The sequence below is a fragment of the Schistocerca serialis genome, chromosome 6 (genome assembly GCF_023864345.2).
Source record: "Schistocerca serialis cubense isolate TAMUIC-IGC-003099 chromosome 6, iqSchSeri2.2, whole genome shotgun sequence".
In the NCBI taxonomy this organism is placed as follows: domain Eukaryota; kingdom Metazoa; phylum Arthropoda; class Insecta; order Orthoptera; family Acrididae; genus Schistocerca; species Schistocerca serialis.
In genome coordinates this window covers 636440734-636453516 of record NC_064643.1, presented here as the reverse complement: position 1 = coordinate 636453516, position 12783 = coordinate 636440734, and the positions used below count along the sequence as shown (strand labels likewise).

Below are 12783 nucleotides of genomic sequence, written 5' to 3'. Positions count from 1 at the left end.
ATTTGTTGTACATGCTTAATGCATGAGGAATATAAATTAACTGTGAATCTTAATCGAAATTACAGTCTAACAATATTATAACAGAGCTTTATGTTGATGTACCTTCCTTCTTGCACAGAACCTAAACAAGAACGTGATGATAATGTGAATCCTCTATGGATAGAAGACAAAGCGTTGAAGAAAGGAGAGGTGGATTATATCTCTCAGGCAGAAAGGCAGTTCTGGGAAGAACTTCTGGAAAAGTATCTGTATCCAATTGATGAGGACAAGGCTGAGAAGGTTGAAATCTTTTCAATACTTATTACATACAAAACTTCAAGTTGATTTTCTGCCTGAAATATTTACTTTTATCTTTCAGTTAAATAAAGAAAGTAGGGATCATTCACTAAAGTAAGCATACATCATTACCTGGCTTGGAAAATAAGCAACAAGTATACAATTATCTCCATTTGCTAAATATTTATAATATTAGTTATGTTACTTTATTTTTTAATAGATCATATACAGAACATCTCTCTGTGGACTTTGAAATGCATGTGTATTGTCAATCTGAAATTTCAGATATTTTCTACTTACTTGGGTCCATGGTTCTACAGTATTTCATAAACATCTTCCATTTGTATTGTTACTGAATTTATTTATCTCAAAATTGCAACTTTGGCTTGTGTGCCATTTTGAAATGGTAATTTGAAAGTAGCACATACAGTGAAACTGTGATTGTGAGGTAAATAAATACTGTAACTGTCCAGGTAGAACGTGCCATTTCTGATATTTCAACATTATTTTAGAAAGAAGCTAATCAAAGAAACCCACATATGCCCCTACAGATGCATGCAACTTGTGTCACTTATAGCTTTTGATCCAGTAATCCTTTCCTCCACATCACTGCACACAAATGTTGGGAAGACCCTCATCAGTTAATTTCTTCTTTCACAATTATGATTTCAATTTCCAATGAATGCAAAACTGAAACTTAATAATGATAATAATGTTCATTAACCTTTTCCAGTTGCCTGATTGTCCAGGTACACTCCTTTCCACTTTCTTCAAGATCTGATTTTACATGAGTGATCTGTTGTTTGCCTGGTGGGCCTTTATGTCTCTTGCCTTCAAGTTCCTTTCCGAGCTACTTTTTTGCTGTTCTTGTTTGATTCATTCTCTTTACATGACCACAAAACTGATGCTATTATGCTTTTAATAAGTGGTTGTTTTGCTTGTGTTTTGTGATACCTCTTTTCACTCTGGATCATACCTTTCCTTGTATCTTGGAGCACTGACCTCAGGATTCACTTCTGCAGCCTGAAGTCCACTATTGTCTCTGCAGTTGATGTTACAGGTTTCAAGAGTGTATGTAATTATTGGTAAAATATGCCTGACAAAGTGTTCATTGGCATTTTGCTTGAGGTAAACCAATTAGAAACAACCGTCTTCTCTCTGGATACAACTCTGGCAGTGATTTACAACATTTTTACTTTGCTGGTAAGCAAATAAACATTTTCCTAATTTGTCTCTTGGCAAGCTGCCATTTTTCTTTTCTAAATCTAGGAAAGTAAAGATGATCTCTCTTCTTTTCTCCCATGTTTTTTCCCATTATCATTCTAACAGCAAAAGTGAAATCTGTTGTTGTTCTGTTACTTCTAAATTGAAACTGTCCTTCCCCAAGCAGTGGTTAAATTATTATCTCTGTCAACTTAAGACTGTAGGATGAGAGTGTGACTCTCCTGCAGTCTCCACATTTCTGCCTGCACCCTTTTTTGAAGATGGATACAATTATGCCTTTAGTTCAGTCTTCAGGGACTTTTGCTTCTTTCCAAACAGTGTTTATTATCCTCTACAATCAGTGGAAACCTTGAATTGCAGCACATTTTATTATGTCAGCCCTTGCTTAATTTACACCTGAAGATTTACCTTTGTTCATGCTCTTCAAGGCATTTTGAACTTCACCCCAAGTCAGTGACATCATTTACTTCTCTCTTCTTCAGAGTTTCTGACTTTCTCAATTCTTTCTTTGTCAGATCCATTCCAACATACATCTGTACAAAATACTTCTTCATCTTCTTTCACACACACTCATACCTGCAGGTGATGGTTCCATCTTCCTTCTCCAGAGCTTTTATTGAAGCAAATTTATTCTTTTATTTTTCATGATTCTGTACAGCAGATTCTTGTTGCTTTTACAGTCTTCTTCCAGTTTCACACAAAACTCAGCCATGCTTTTCTTTGACTTCAATAATACTCAGTTTTCTATCAGTTTTAGGTCTCTAGCAAGCCACCAGGAAGGTAATTACTTCTGCTTTGAAAAGTTAAAAGAGCCTTGGAAAGTTTAGTTCTGTTCTGTAGAACAGAAGAAATGCCAAAGGATTGGAAGTATGCATTAATTCGTCCTATTCATAAGAAAGGAGGAAAAACTGGTGTCAAACTATAGACAAATATCAATGTTACCAGTTACATGTCCGCCCCGGTAGCTGAGTGGTCAGCGTGACAGACTGTCAATCCTAAGGGCCCGGGTTCGATTCTCGGCTGGGTCGGAGATTTTTCTCCGATCAGGGACTGGGTGTTGTGTTGTCCTAATCATCATCATTTCATCCCCATCGACGCGCAGGTCGCCGAAGTGGCGTCAAATTGAAAGACCTGCTCCAGGCGAACGGTCTACCCGACGGGAGGCCCTAGCCACACGACATTTCCATTTATTTACCAGTTACATACAAGGTCTTTTCTAAAGCACTTCATAATAGACTAGAGAATTAAGTAGATGATAAGATAGGAGAGCATCAAGGTGAATTTTGGAAGGGTAGGTCATGTGTGGAGTAGATCCTGAGTCTTAAGCTCATAATCCAAAACAAAATGGCAATATGCATGTCCTATTCACTGTGTGTGTGTGTGTTTGTGTGTACTTCAAAAAACCATATGACTATGTTGACATAATACCTCTGTTTCAAATATTGAAGGAGTTTGGTGTAGATGAAAAAACAAGAAACATTATCTTGGAAACATTAATAAACACAAAATCCAAAGTTACATTTTTAGGAGAGATACCTGAAGCTAGTGCATGAACAGCAGTTAGACAAGAAGAGGGTATATTCCTTATTTTGTTCAACTGCTTTCTTGGAAAGGTGATCCAAGAATGAGAAAGAGAACTCAGAGAGAATGGAATAAATGACCAGTTGCAACTGGACTATAGAAACAAGAATCTTAGAGTACAGTACTTTTGCCAACAATCTTGCAGTGCTGCCTAGTGACACAACAATCACAAGAGGAAAAATGAACACATACAAAAAAAGGTCTTTAAACTATCCAAAAACAGTACATATAACAAACATAAAAGATGCACCAACTTTCATGACCATAGATTACAAAAAATTAAAACAATCAGTAAATTTATATATCTTGGGAGGTAATACAGAAGAATAGCCATGACAGGGAGGCTAATAGACGAAGAGCAAGGAAGATGGAAATAGCCTTTCAGTTGTCTAAAGAAGCATATAATAAGAAATCTACCTCCTCTTAAGCAAACTTACAGCACTAAGTTACAGTAATAAAACTGAGAATGCTTCTATACAGCCAAAGACTGTATTGATTTAGACAGGAGAAATAGAAAGCATGGAAAAAAACTGGAGAAAATCCTAAGAAAAAATATTGGAGCCAATAAAACATAATGGACAATAAAGGAACAGGAGTAATGAAGATCTTACAAGAAAACTGAACAACTAAATGTAACAATGAGAAAACATAGAACAATGTTTTGCAGTCATCTAGTTTGGATGAATGAGAACAAGGTATGTAGGAGAATTTTTGAACACATCAACCACCAAAAATCTCCCTGGTTCAAGTGGCTCAAGAAATCAGAAGTGGTCTGAAAGAGATGAAGTTTGTAGAACATAATGGAGATGTTAAAATAGAAGCTTTTAGGTTTCTATCTTCAGAGCAAAACAAAAATGGAAAATGTAGTGTAAAGGTCAGAAGTTCAGAAATAACAGCACTCTGACTGAATGAAAAATTATTGGAAAAACCATATGTTAAAGCAGAAGTAATAATTTACATGATCCAATAGAGACCAAATTGAATGAAGAACAATAATACATGAGTATTCACCATTTGTTCTCCTTAACTTCATGTATGAAAAATGTACTGTTTACATCACTTCTTCTTCACTTTACTCTTCCTTTTCGTTCATTATATCCTGAGGCAGTCTTTCAGGTCTTAATAGTTTTTCTCACTATTTGGATGAAAATTTTATGTATTAATGGATGAACCCTGTACTGGTATCTGACACAAGACTTAATTTTATTGTTGGATCATATTAAATGAGAATGTAAATACTGCTTTAGTGAATGATCCATCTACTATCAAATTATGGATTCATATATTTTGTTGCTTACATTTAATTCTTATTTTCATGTATTATCACTTTGATTTCATGACATAAAGTGTATGACTGTGTATGTGATTGTAGTTGCCTAATTCATCACAGTACTGTGCTTTTAACTGTAACTATGAGTGGAAAGAGTGTGTGACAAACATGAGAGCATAAAATTTGTCTTAAGTTCCTACTACATTGTAGTCTTCCCATTTGTCATAGCATTTTAAATTACTAATATTATGAGACTTTGCATTGATATTTAAATCACCCAGTATTGTGAGGTCATTGGGTCCAACTAGACCAATTATCTTACTGAGGCTTTTGAAGAAATGATCAAACCTACATTAGGTGGGCAATAGCACCCAACACTCAGTGTTTCATTGTGCTTTTCATGAACCCTTCATAATGTATCACAGTGCCAACTAATTCAAATGACCCTTCTCTGCAGTACTATTTAAAAAAAACTGTTCTATTACTTTAATATATTGATTAACTTTAAGAGTTACCCCACCACATTTCTGAAACTGCCTACAGTAATTACATACTACGGAATAGGCATCCAAATTAAAGTATGTTATTTCATCCTGTTTTAGGCCATGTTCTACTATTGTCAGAACATACAGATTATGTTCCTCCATGACAGCCTGCAGCAAGTGCAGTTTATTTCCAGGTACTGAATGTTTAAATGCATGAGAAGAATTGGTCCATTTTGTTCATTTTTTGCTGTTTATTGAAGCAGGAAGACTTATTTTCGTGGGATACAGACAATGTTTGTTCATCACTGCTTACCCTGTAGATTTATTTTCTCTCAGGTCAATAAAGAATCAGTCAGGTGTGTGGGAAGCACTGTTTTCCTTTTCCCCACTTCATTTATTCTCCGATTTTCATCTGCAGCTGTATTTTTTTCTGTGTTTGGTTCCCTTGCTACTTGTTTAGCCATTGCTGTGGAACCGTGCTTAGTTTCTGATGTGGCTGAAGTTCCTTATGTGTCTGGCTCCCCTGTTACATCTGCAGTCACTGAGACAACATTACTGATCAATAAAACAGGTTTACCGTTGCAGTACTGACATCATGATACCTTCTTTCTTCTGTGTAGTTTGTTTGGTCCACATTGATGTGAATTCTGCTTCAAGGCTGGTTTTTTCATGACATTCTGCAGCTTTTGTTTCACTCAAATGCAGATGTAATATTTATTTACTGCTCATTCCATTTGTCAGATTACTAAGCATGTAAATAACAGGTTTCAAGAAGAATTAGTATGCAGTAAAGTGAACTGGCTTGCTGGAGTCAAATAGTTAATGAATATCAAATTCAACCTACATATTTTTAAACGGTTCTATGTTGATCACGTATCCACATGACAGATTAGAAAACAAGCACACAATGGGACTACTTTATCTTTCAAATATAAATCTTGTTGCTAAGAATTCTGTAAGAGTCGTGGCAATGTATAAAAAATGGTTGGCAGGTGTATTCCAATATATTCTACTTAGGGAAAAAAAAAAAAAAAACACCACCATGTTTGGCTCTGAAAATGTAACATTCAGCGAGAAATTGTACCTTGCTAGCTGTCTTCCTATGATCCACAGCAAAAATATGTGTCCACAACTTATTTTCCTTTAAAACAGTATAAAATTATTTCTTTTTCACTGCCATTCCAGATTTAATGGTAAGACATATTAACAAAAGGCAAAAACATTTGCTTTGTTTGGATATTGGCTCACAATAGTTGTCACACAGCCTTTCCTTTAAAATTAAATGGTTAATAGCAGATCTGTGCAGCTTTTGTTACTTGTTAACTTGTCAGATCTATCTGGGAAACATTTATATGAAAAAGTATCATAGTTTTGCTTTAATATAATTGAGCTGCTGCTTATTGCAACATTCATGCCTTACAGTATGATGGCTTAATCTATTAGAAACAATAGCTTTCTGAAATTTACAGTATCAGTATAATACCTACTTAGATTTGTTGCAGCTGGGAAACAATTTGAAATAATCAACACTCACTGTTTGATGCTTTCTTTCTCTTGCCGTACACACAGAAAACAAACTTTATTCTTCTTATTATCTCATTTCCTGGTAAAGCAATTTTTCACCAGCAAATGAAACTATGCTTAGTAATTTATTGTCTCAAATCAAATTTATACTCAATTCTTAACTAGAAAAAAAAACATGAAATATTATAATGAAATGTGGAAGAAATGGACATAATTTTTCACCAGAATTCTTATAGACATCTGAGCAAGCCCAAGTTCTTAAATTGGCCAAGCTTTCTTCTTAGAGCATCACATGTGGAACATGATGAGATTTGTAGACATATAAAATGATATATGTATTATGTCTAAAAGCAACAGAACCTTAGGAAATGCATGAAGGGGAATACTGACAAGAGATGTCATGGGGGTAAAAAGGAGAATAAATCAGACAGCATAATAGAAGGATTGGCAAGAAGAGAAAAATTGAAAACAATAATCCTAGTATGAATTGTATACGAATAAATTTAGGATAAACATGGGAGAAGAATTCTGACATAAACTTGTCTGGAGTGGTGTATTAAACATGTTGCATATCATAATAAGCCATGAAATTTTAAGTGAATGACCCCTTAAATAAAATGTTTGAATATCCTCAATTTACACATGGGAATTTTTGCATAACTTCCCCAGTCTCACGAACTCTGTGAACGAAACTGCTACTTAGCTCTTTGTTTTAGTACACTTATTGCTTCCACGGCAAACTGTCCACTACTGAGGAACTGAGGAAAGGTGAATTACTGCACTTTAATCACAGTAACTATTAACTATTAATATTAATTTATTTGATAACTTGTACTTTTTTTTTTAAACTTTGACCCATCAGTTACTTATATTGACAAATATTAAATTTATTTAGTTCAGGTTCAACTATCTCCTTTGAAATTCTGCTCTGAGAAGAATGCCTGACAGTTATGGAAACTCAAGCTTGTTGTGATGTTTTGTGAAACTATTTTATGCTATCTTGCTTCATCTATCAAGCAAGGCTTAATCCATTTCACTTACAGCACAGTTTGGTTAGTGACATAAATAAGCAATTTCAGTAAAAAAAATAATAATTTGGGGTTGTATGACTGCCTTCCTGTTAGTCTGCTCTCAATAAGATTATTTCTAGACACTATCAAGCTATGAAGTTATGCTTTTCTGTTTACTACATTGGGCTATTTAGAGAATTATCTGGTTTTTCTGGAGTTTCTGCTGCTCTCTTATGCCTTTTACTGAATGCTTACTGTGATTTTATAAGATAATCTGCTACAAAATTTCGATCAGTCCCTTCATTTCTGTGGTTCTACCTTTAGTTGCTAACATTAAGATGTTCCCAATTTCCTGTCTTTGGTATTCTTTGAATAACAAATCAGGGAATTTACGTACAAATACACATTAGCTCTTTGAGCTGGAGGAATGAGCCATTGTTAGCCTGAAACCTAGTCATCAATGTACCTATCATTCTACATTTTTGAAGGTAAATAATTTAAGAGTAAAGGAGATCAATCACAAAATAGCAGAAGTGCTGAGACATCAGCAGCTACTCTCAAAAGAGAGTGAAAACTTGTTATCTTTCATTCTCCTTTGCATGTGCCTGTCAACGACTCAACACTTCCATTATTCGGTGAGTGGCCTCCTTTACTCCTAAATTATTTACATTCTACAGAACTTTCCTACTATATTTCTACTTTTGAAGGGGTTTCCATTACGGTCTACTTGAAAACTGGAAATGTCCACTATATCTATTCATTTTTTCAGCTGTTGTTTACCTCAGTTATAGTGCTGCATCTCGATAGTTTTTACAAATAGAAACTAATATTAAGAAATCCAAGACTCTCTCTTCAGTGTCCTCCAAATGTACTTATTTCTTGTGTGGTCCATTTCAGAATGAACAGTGTAAGATAGCAACTTAACTTCAAGTTCTTATTGACACTCAGAAACAGATTCTGCAAAAGTCAAAATGAAACTCTGTTTTCCCATGGTGCAAAGTGTAAATAGTAGCATTTTATTATATAAAATCAGTCACTACAATTAATAGTTAAGAGTCCTTGTGTACTATTATAGCAAAATTTTTACCCTTTATTATGACAGAAGCCATATTTATAATGTCTTCTTTGTACAAATTACTATTTCAATTCCTTTCTAACATTTTTGCTGACAGAATATTTGGGAATATCTTAATGTTTAGAATACATATCCTACCAGTAACAGCTAACATTTTCAGATTTAAGTGAATGTGTGGCTTCACAATTCTATATTTCCTTTACTAACATTAATCTCAGTGACCCTGACAAGACACAATGACATTAATGACAAGACTAACATTGTTATTCTGGTTAAATGCATACATATAAAAAAACTCCTTAACAAATCTAACAGTATTCTAAAGGTCTGATAGTGGTTCTTTTCATTTCCAGCCTCAATACCATGCTGAAAACAAATAAGAAAAAAGAAACTACCAGTATAACACTGGACAATGTAATACTAACATTTTTGTTTTCAAAACTTCTGCAGATAGTTGCAAACTGTAAATAATATTTTTTTCCATCTTATGCTATATAAAAACCTCCTCAAATCCTATGGGTCCTTTATGTTCTAAATTTTATTTTAAATCAGGAAGAGCCAACACACCTGTTTGGAGGTATGAATGCTTCTGAAAGCTCCCGTGCAATATTGATAATACTGAATGGTGTGGTGAGAACCACAAGCCTGGAAGTTTTAATACATACTGCTGACACTTGTCTGCAATTCTTAACAAGCTCCATGAATCTTTTATCTCTCTGCTCACCCAAGTCTTTATGCCATTGCTTGTGAGGCATTCACAGGATTCTTGTTGGCTAAACCTGATCTAAAGTGTTAACAACTTCTCAACAAACAAGCAGCTCTTAATCATTTCTTATATCAACATTGAAGACATGTCTAATAACTAATTACTCTTGGGTTCTTCTGTCTTGACTTGTTCTTCAAACTTCGAACCCAGATTATTATTTTTTAGGCAAGAATAGCAAAGGACCTGAAAGAATTGCGAGATTCGTCTGTGTTTTTTTTCTTTATGATGAATGCACTGTTCGTTCTCATCGTATTCTTGCTGCAACTGAGTAAGGATAAGCTACATATTAAATGGCCTTTTGGAGTCAAAACAAACATTACGTTTAATGAAGAAAGTCAGGAGGTAAGAAGGATCTCTTATTTCTATATTTTTTTAGTGATTTTTGCAAAGCAGCTAGCACAGATCATTTGTTCCTTGTTTTGTCAGCAGCTCTAAGACGTCCAGCAGGACTGACCTTTACATCAAAGTACTCTAATGAATTTAGAATAGTTACACAGGTTTGATGATTGTTTCTTTTTCAGAAAGTTCTTAGTATAAGATACAAAAATCAAGGTGCATGTGTTTCTTAATATGTTATTTCAGGCAAGAATTGCTGCTGATCTGATAGAGCTACGGAATAAGTCCGTGTTCGCCTTCTTCATGTTCAATGCTTTGTTTGTGCTTATTGTTTTCTTGCTGCAACTGAATAAGGACATGCTACATATTGACTGGCCACTTGGAGTCAAGACAAACATCACCTATATCGAAGAGACAGCAGAGGTAAACCATGCAGCTGCCAGCCTTGTTGCTGTGTCACTCCAAGTGTTCACGGGAGAGGCGCATGGCGGGAGGAGCCCATAAGCTTGCTCTGGGGCTCGGATCTGTCAATAACAGGAGCTGGCCTCTAGTCCCTTCTGTGTGACACAAATCTTCAAACTCACATGGGTTCTGTCTCCTGTAACCAATCTCACTATTCTCATTTATCATTGCTCTCATAGACACCACTACTTCTAGCTTCCTCACTGGATAATTACTGCAACTTTCAATGTAACATCTTTTTATTATTTCTGCAGCACAAGTATGACTGTAAATTTTTCTCCATGTACATACTACTGTATATGTAAATGAATGCTGAGAAGGTGCAGGCACAAGTGGATTCATGAAATCTGGGAATGATGAAACTGCATGGTAGATACTGTGAATATCTAGTGATTCTAGTTGACAGTTCTTAATGCACTTAGGGAGACTGCTGTGATGAAGTAAACTTAGTGTTATAAATGTCATGACCAGAGAAGAAAAAACTTTCTCCATTTTTTTTTTTTTTTTTCAGCAGAGATAGTATTTTCAATCCAGATTAGCAGTACTGATTTTCAGTAGAATGCTGAACACAAAAAAACTACAAATATCTTTAGATTACTTCACAAGTAAAGGAGTTACTGACCAAAGAACTGTGCACTTTCAAACTGTAAGATCTGTATCAAAGGGAAACCCAGGGCAGAATATAATATGCACATGACATGAGGTCACCAACCATTAAACAGAAGAGATGCTGTGCCATAGACAAGCATTTAGAAAGGATAATTTATTCTTCTTATACTTCTTCTTTTTTATTTTTTTCTCAGGCCACACAGATATAGGAGTATTATTATCATTATTAAATACAGGATTGCTCACAACATTTGCTTAAAAAATAAAAAAAATAAAAAACTGTCATTAACTTATCTGCATTTTCCATGGATCATAATTGTGACCTCTCATTGTAACATCAACAGAGTAAGTTTTAAAATTAAGTACATTTTTTCAGTGGAAAGACTATGCAGAAAAGGTCTGGGTTATCTGAGACACACAGTGGCAAGAATTAGATTACACTGAAGATGAAGGTAACAGAGAAAAAAAGTTATGAAACAATTGGGTTGTTGGAGACTTAAATATTCAAACTGGAATAGGACAATAATCAGAGTAAAGAAATACCAATGCTGTTATTATTTGTCAGTGTAATGAACTAAACATTTGCAGTATAATAAAAGAAGTAATGAGAGAACAAATGCACATATGATGATACTGAGAGCCATATACACTCCTGGAAACGGAAAAAAGAACACATTGACACTGGTGTGTCAGACCCACCATACTTGCTCCGGACACTGCGAGAGGGCTGTACAAGCAATGATCACACGCACGGCACAGCGGACACACCAGGAACCGCGGTGTTGGCCGTCGAATGGCGCTAGCTGCGCAGCATTTGTGCACCGCTGCCGTCAGTGTCAGCCAGTTTGCCGTGGCATAGGGAGCTCCATCGCAGTCTTTAACACTGGTAGCATGCCGCGACAGCGTTGACGTGAACCGTATGTGCAGTTGACGGACTTTGAGCGAGGGCGTATAGTGGGCATGCGGGAGGCCGGGTGGACGTACCGCCGAATTGCTCAACACGTGGGGCGTGAGGTCTCCACAGTACATCGATGTTGTCGCCAGTGGTCGGCGGAAGGTGCACGTGCCCGTCGACCTGGGACCGGACCCCAGCGACGCACGGATGCACGCCAAGACCGTAGGATCCTACGCAGTGCCGTAGGGGATCGCACCGCCACTTCCCAGCAAATTAGGGACACTGTTGCTCCTGGGGTATCAGCGAGGACCATTCGCAACCGTCTCCATGAAGCTGGGCTACGGTCCCGCACACCGTTAGGCCGTCTTCCGCTCACGCCCCATCATCGTGCATCCCACCTCCAGTGGTGTCGCGACAGGCGTGAATGGAGGGACGAATGTAGACGTGTCGTCTTCAACGATGAGAGTCGCTTCTGCCTTGGTGCCAATGATGGTCGTATGCGTGTTTGGCGCCGTGCAGGTGAGCACCACAATCAGGACTGCATACGACCAAGGCACACAGGGCCAACACCCGGCATCATGGTGTGGGGAGCGATCTCCTACACTGGCCGTACACCACTGGTGATCGTCGAGGGGACACTGAATAGTGCACGGTACATCCAAACCGTCATCGAACCCATCGTTCTACCATTCCTAGACCGGCAAGGGAACTTGCTGTTCCAACAGGACAATGCACGTCTGCATGTATGCCGTGCCACCCAACGTGCTCTAGAAGGTGTAAGTCAACTACCCTGGCCAGCAAGATCTCCGGATCTGTCCCCCATTGAGCATGTTTGGGACTGGATGAAGCGTCGTCTCACGCGGTCTGCACGTCCAGCACGAACGCTGGTCCAACTGAGGCGCCAGGTGGAAATGGCATGGCAAGCCGTTCCACAGGACTGCATCCAGCATCTCTACGATCGTCTCCATGGTAGAATAGCAGCCTGCATTGCTGCGAAAGGTGGATATACACTGTACTAGTGCCGACATTGTGCATGCTCTGTTGCCTGTGTCTATGTGCCTGTGGTTCTGTCAGTGTGATCATGTGATGTATCTGACCCCAGGAATGTGTCAATAAAGTTTCCCCTTCCTGGGACAATGAATTCACGGTGTTCTTATTTCAATTTCCAGGAGTGTACCTGGTGAATAAGCCATGGACCAGTACCAAAAACTTGGGACAAATAAAGAGAAGCTTCCTATATAGGCACTTACACATAGTTAAGAAATAAGTT

At 37.2% G+C, this 12783-nt stretch overlaps 1 protein-coding gene across 2 annotated transcripts in view; it reads left to right on the top strand.

Moving 5' to 3' along the window:
* LOC126483845 (chitin synthase chs-2) overlaps positions 1-12783 on the top strand; it is a 347785-nt gene that overhangs the window by 316143 nt on the left and 18859 nt on the right. Inside the window, exons 19-20 of one of the 2 annotated variants that reach the window (XM_050107058.1) lie at positions 119-279; positions 9794-9970. In XM_050107058.1, coding sequence (XP_049963015.1) covers positions 119-279; positions 9794-9970 — 338 coding nt within the window. Of the gene's footprint in view, positions 1-118; positions 280-9376; positions 9554-9793; positions 9971-12783 lie in introns of both variants that reach the window. The other variant, XM_050107057.1, reaches the window with a different exon arrangement.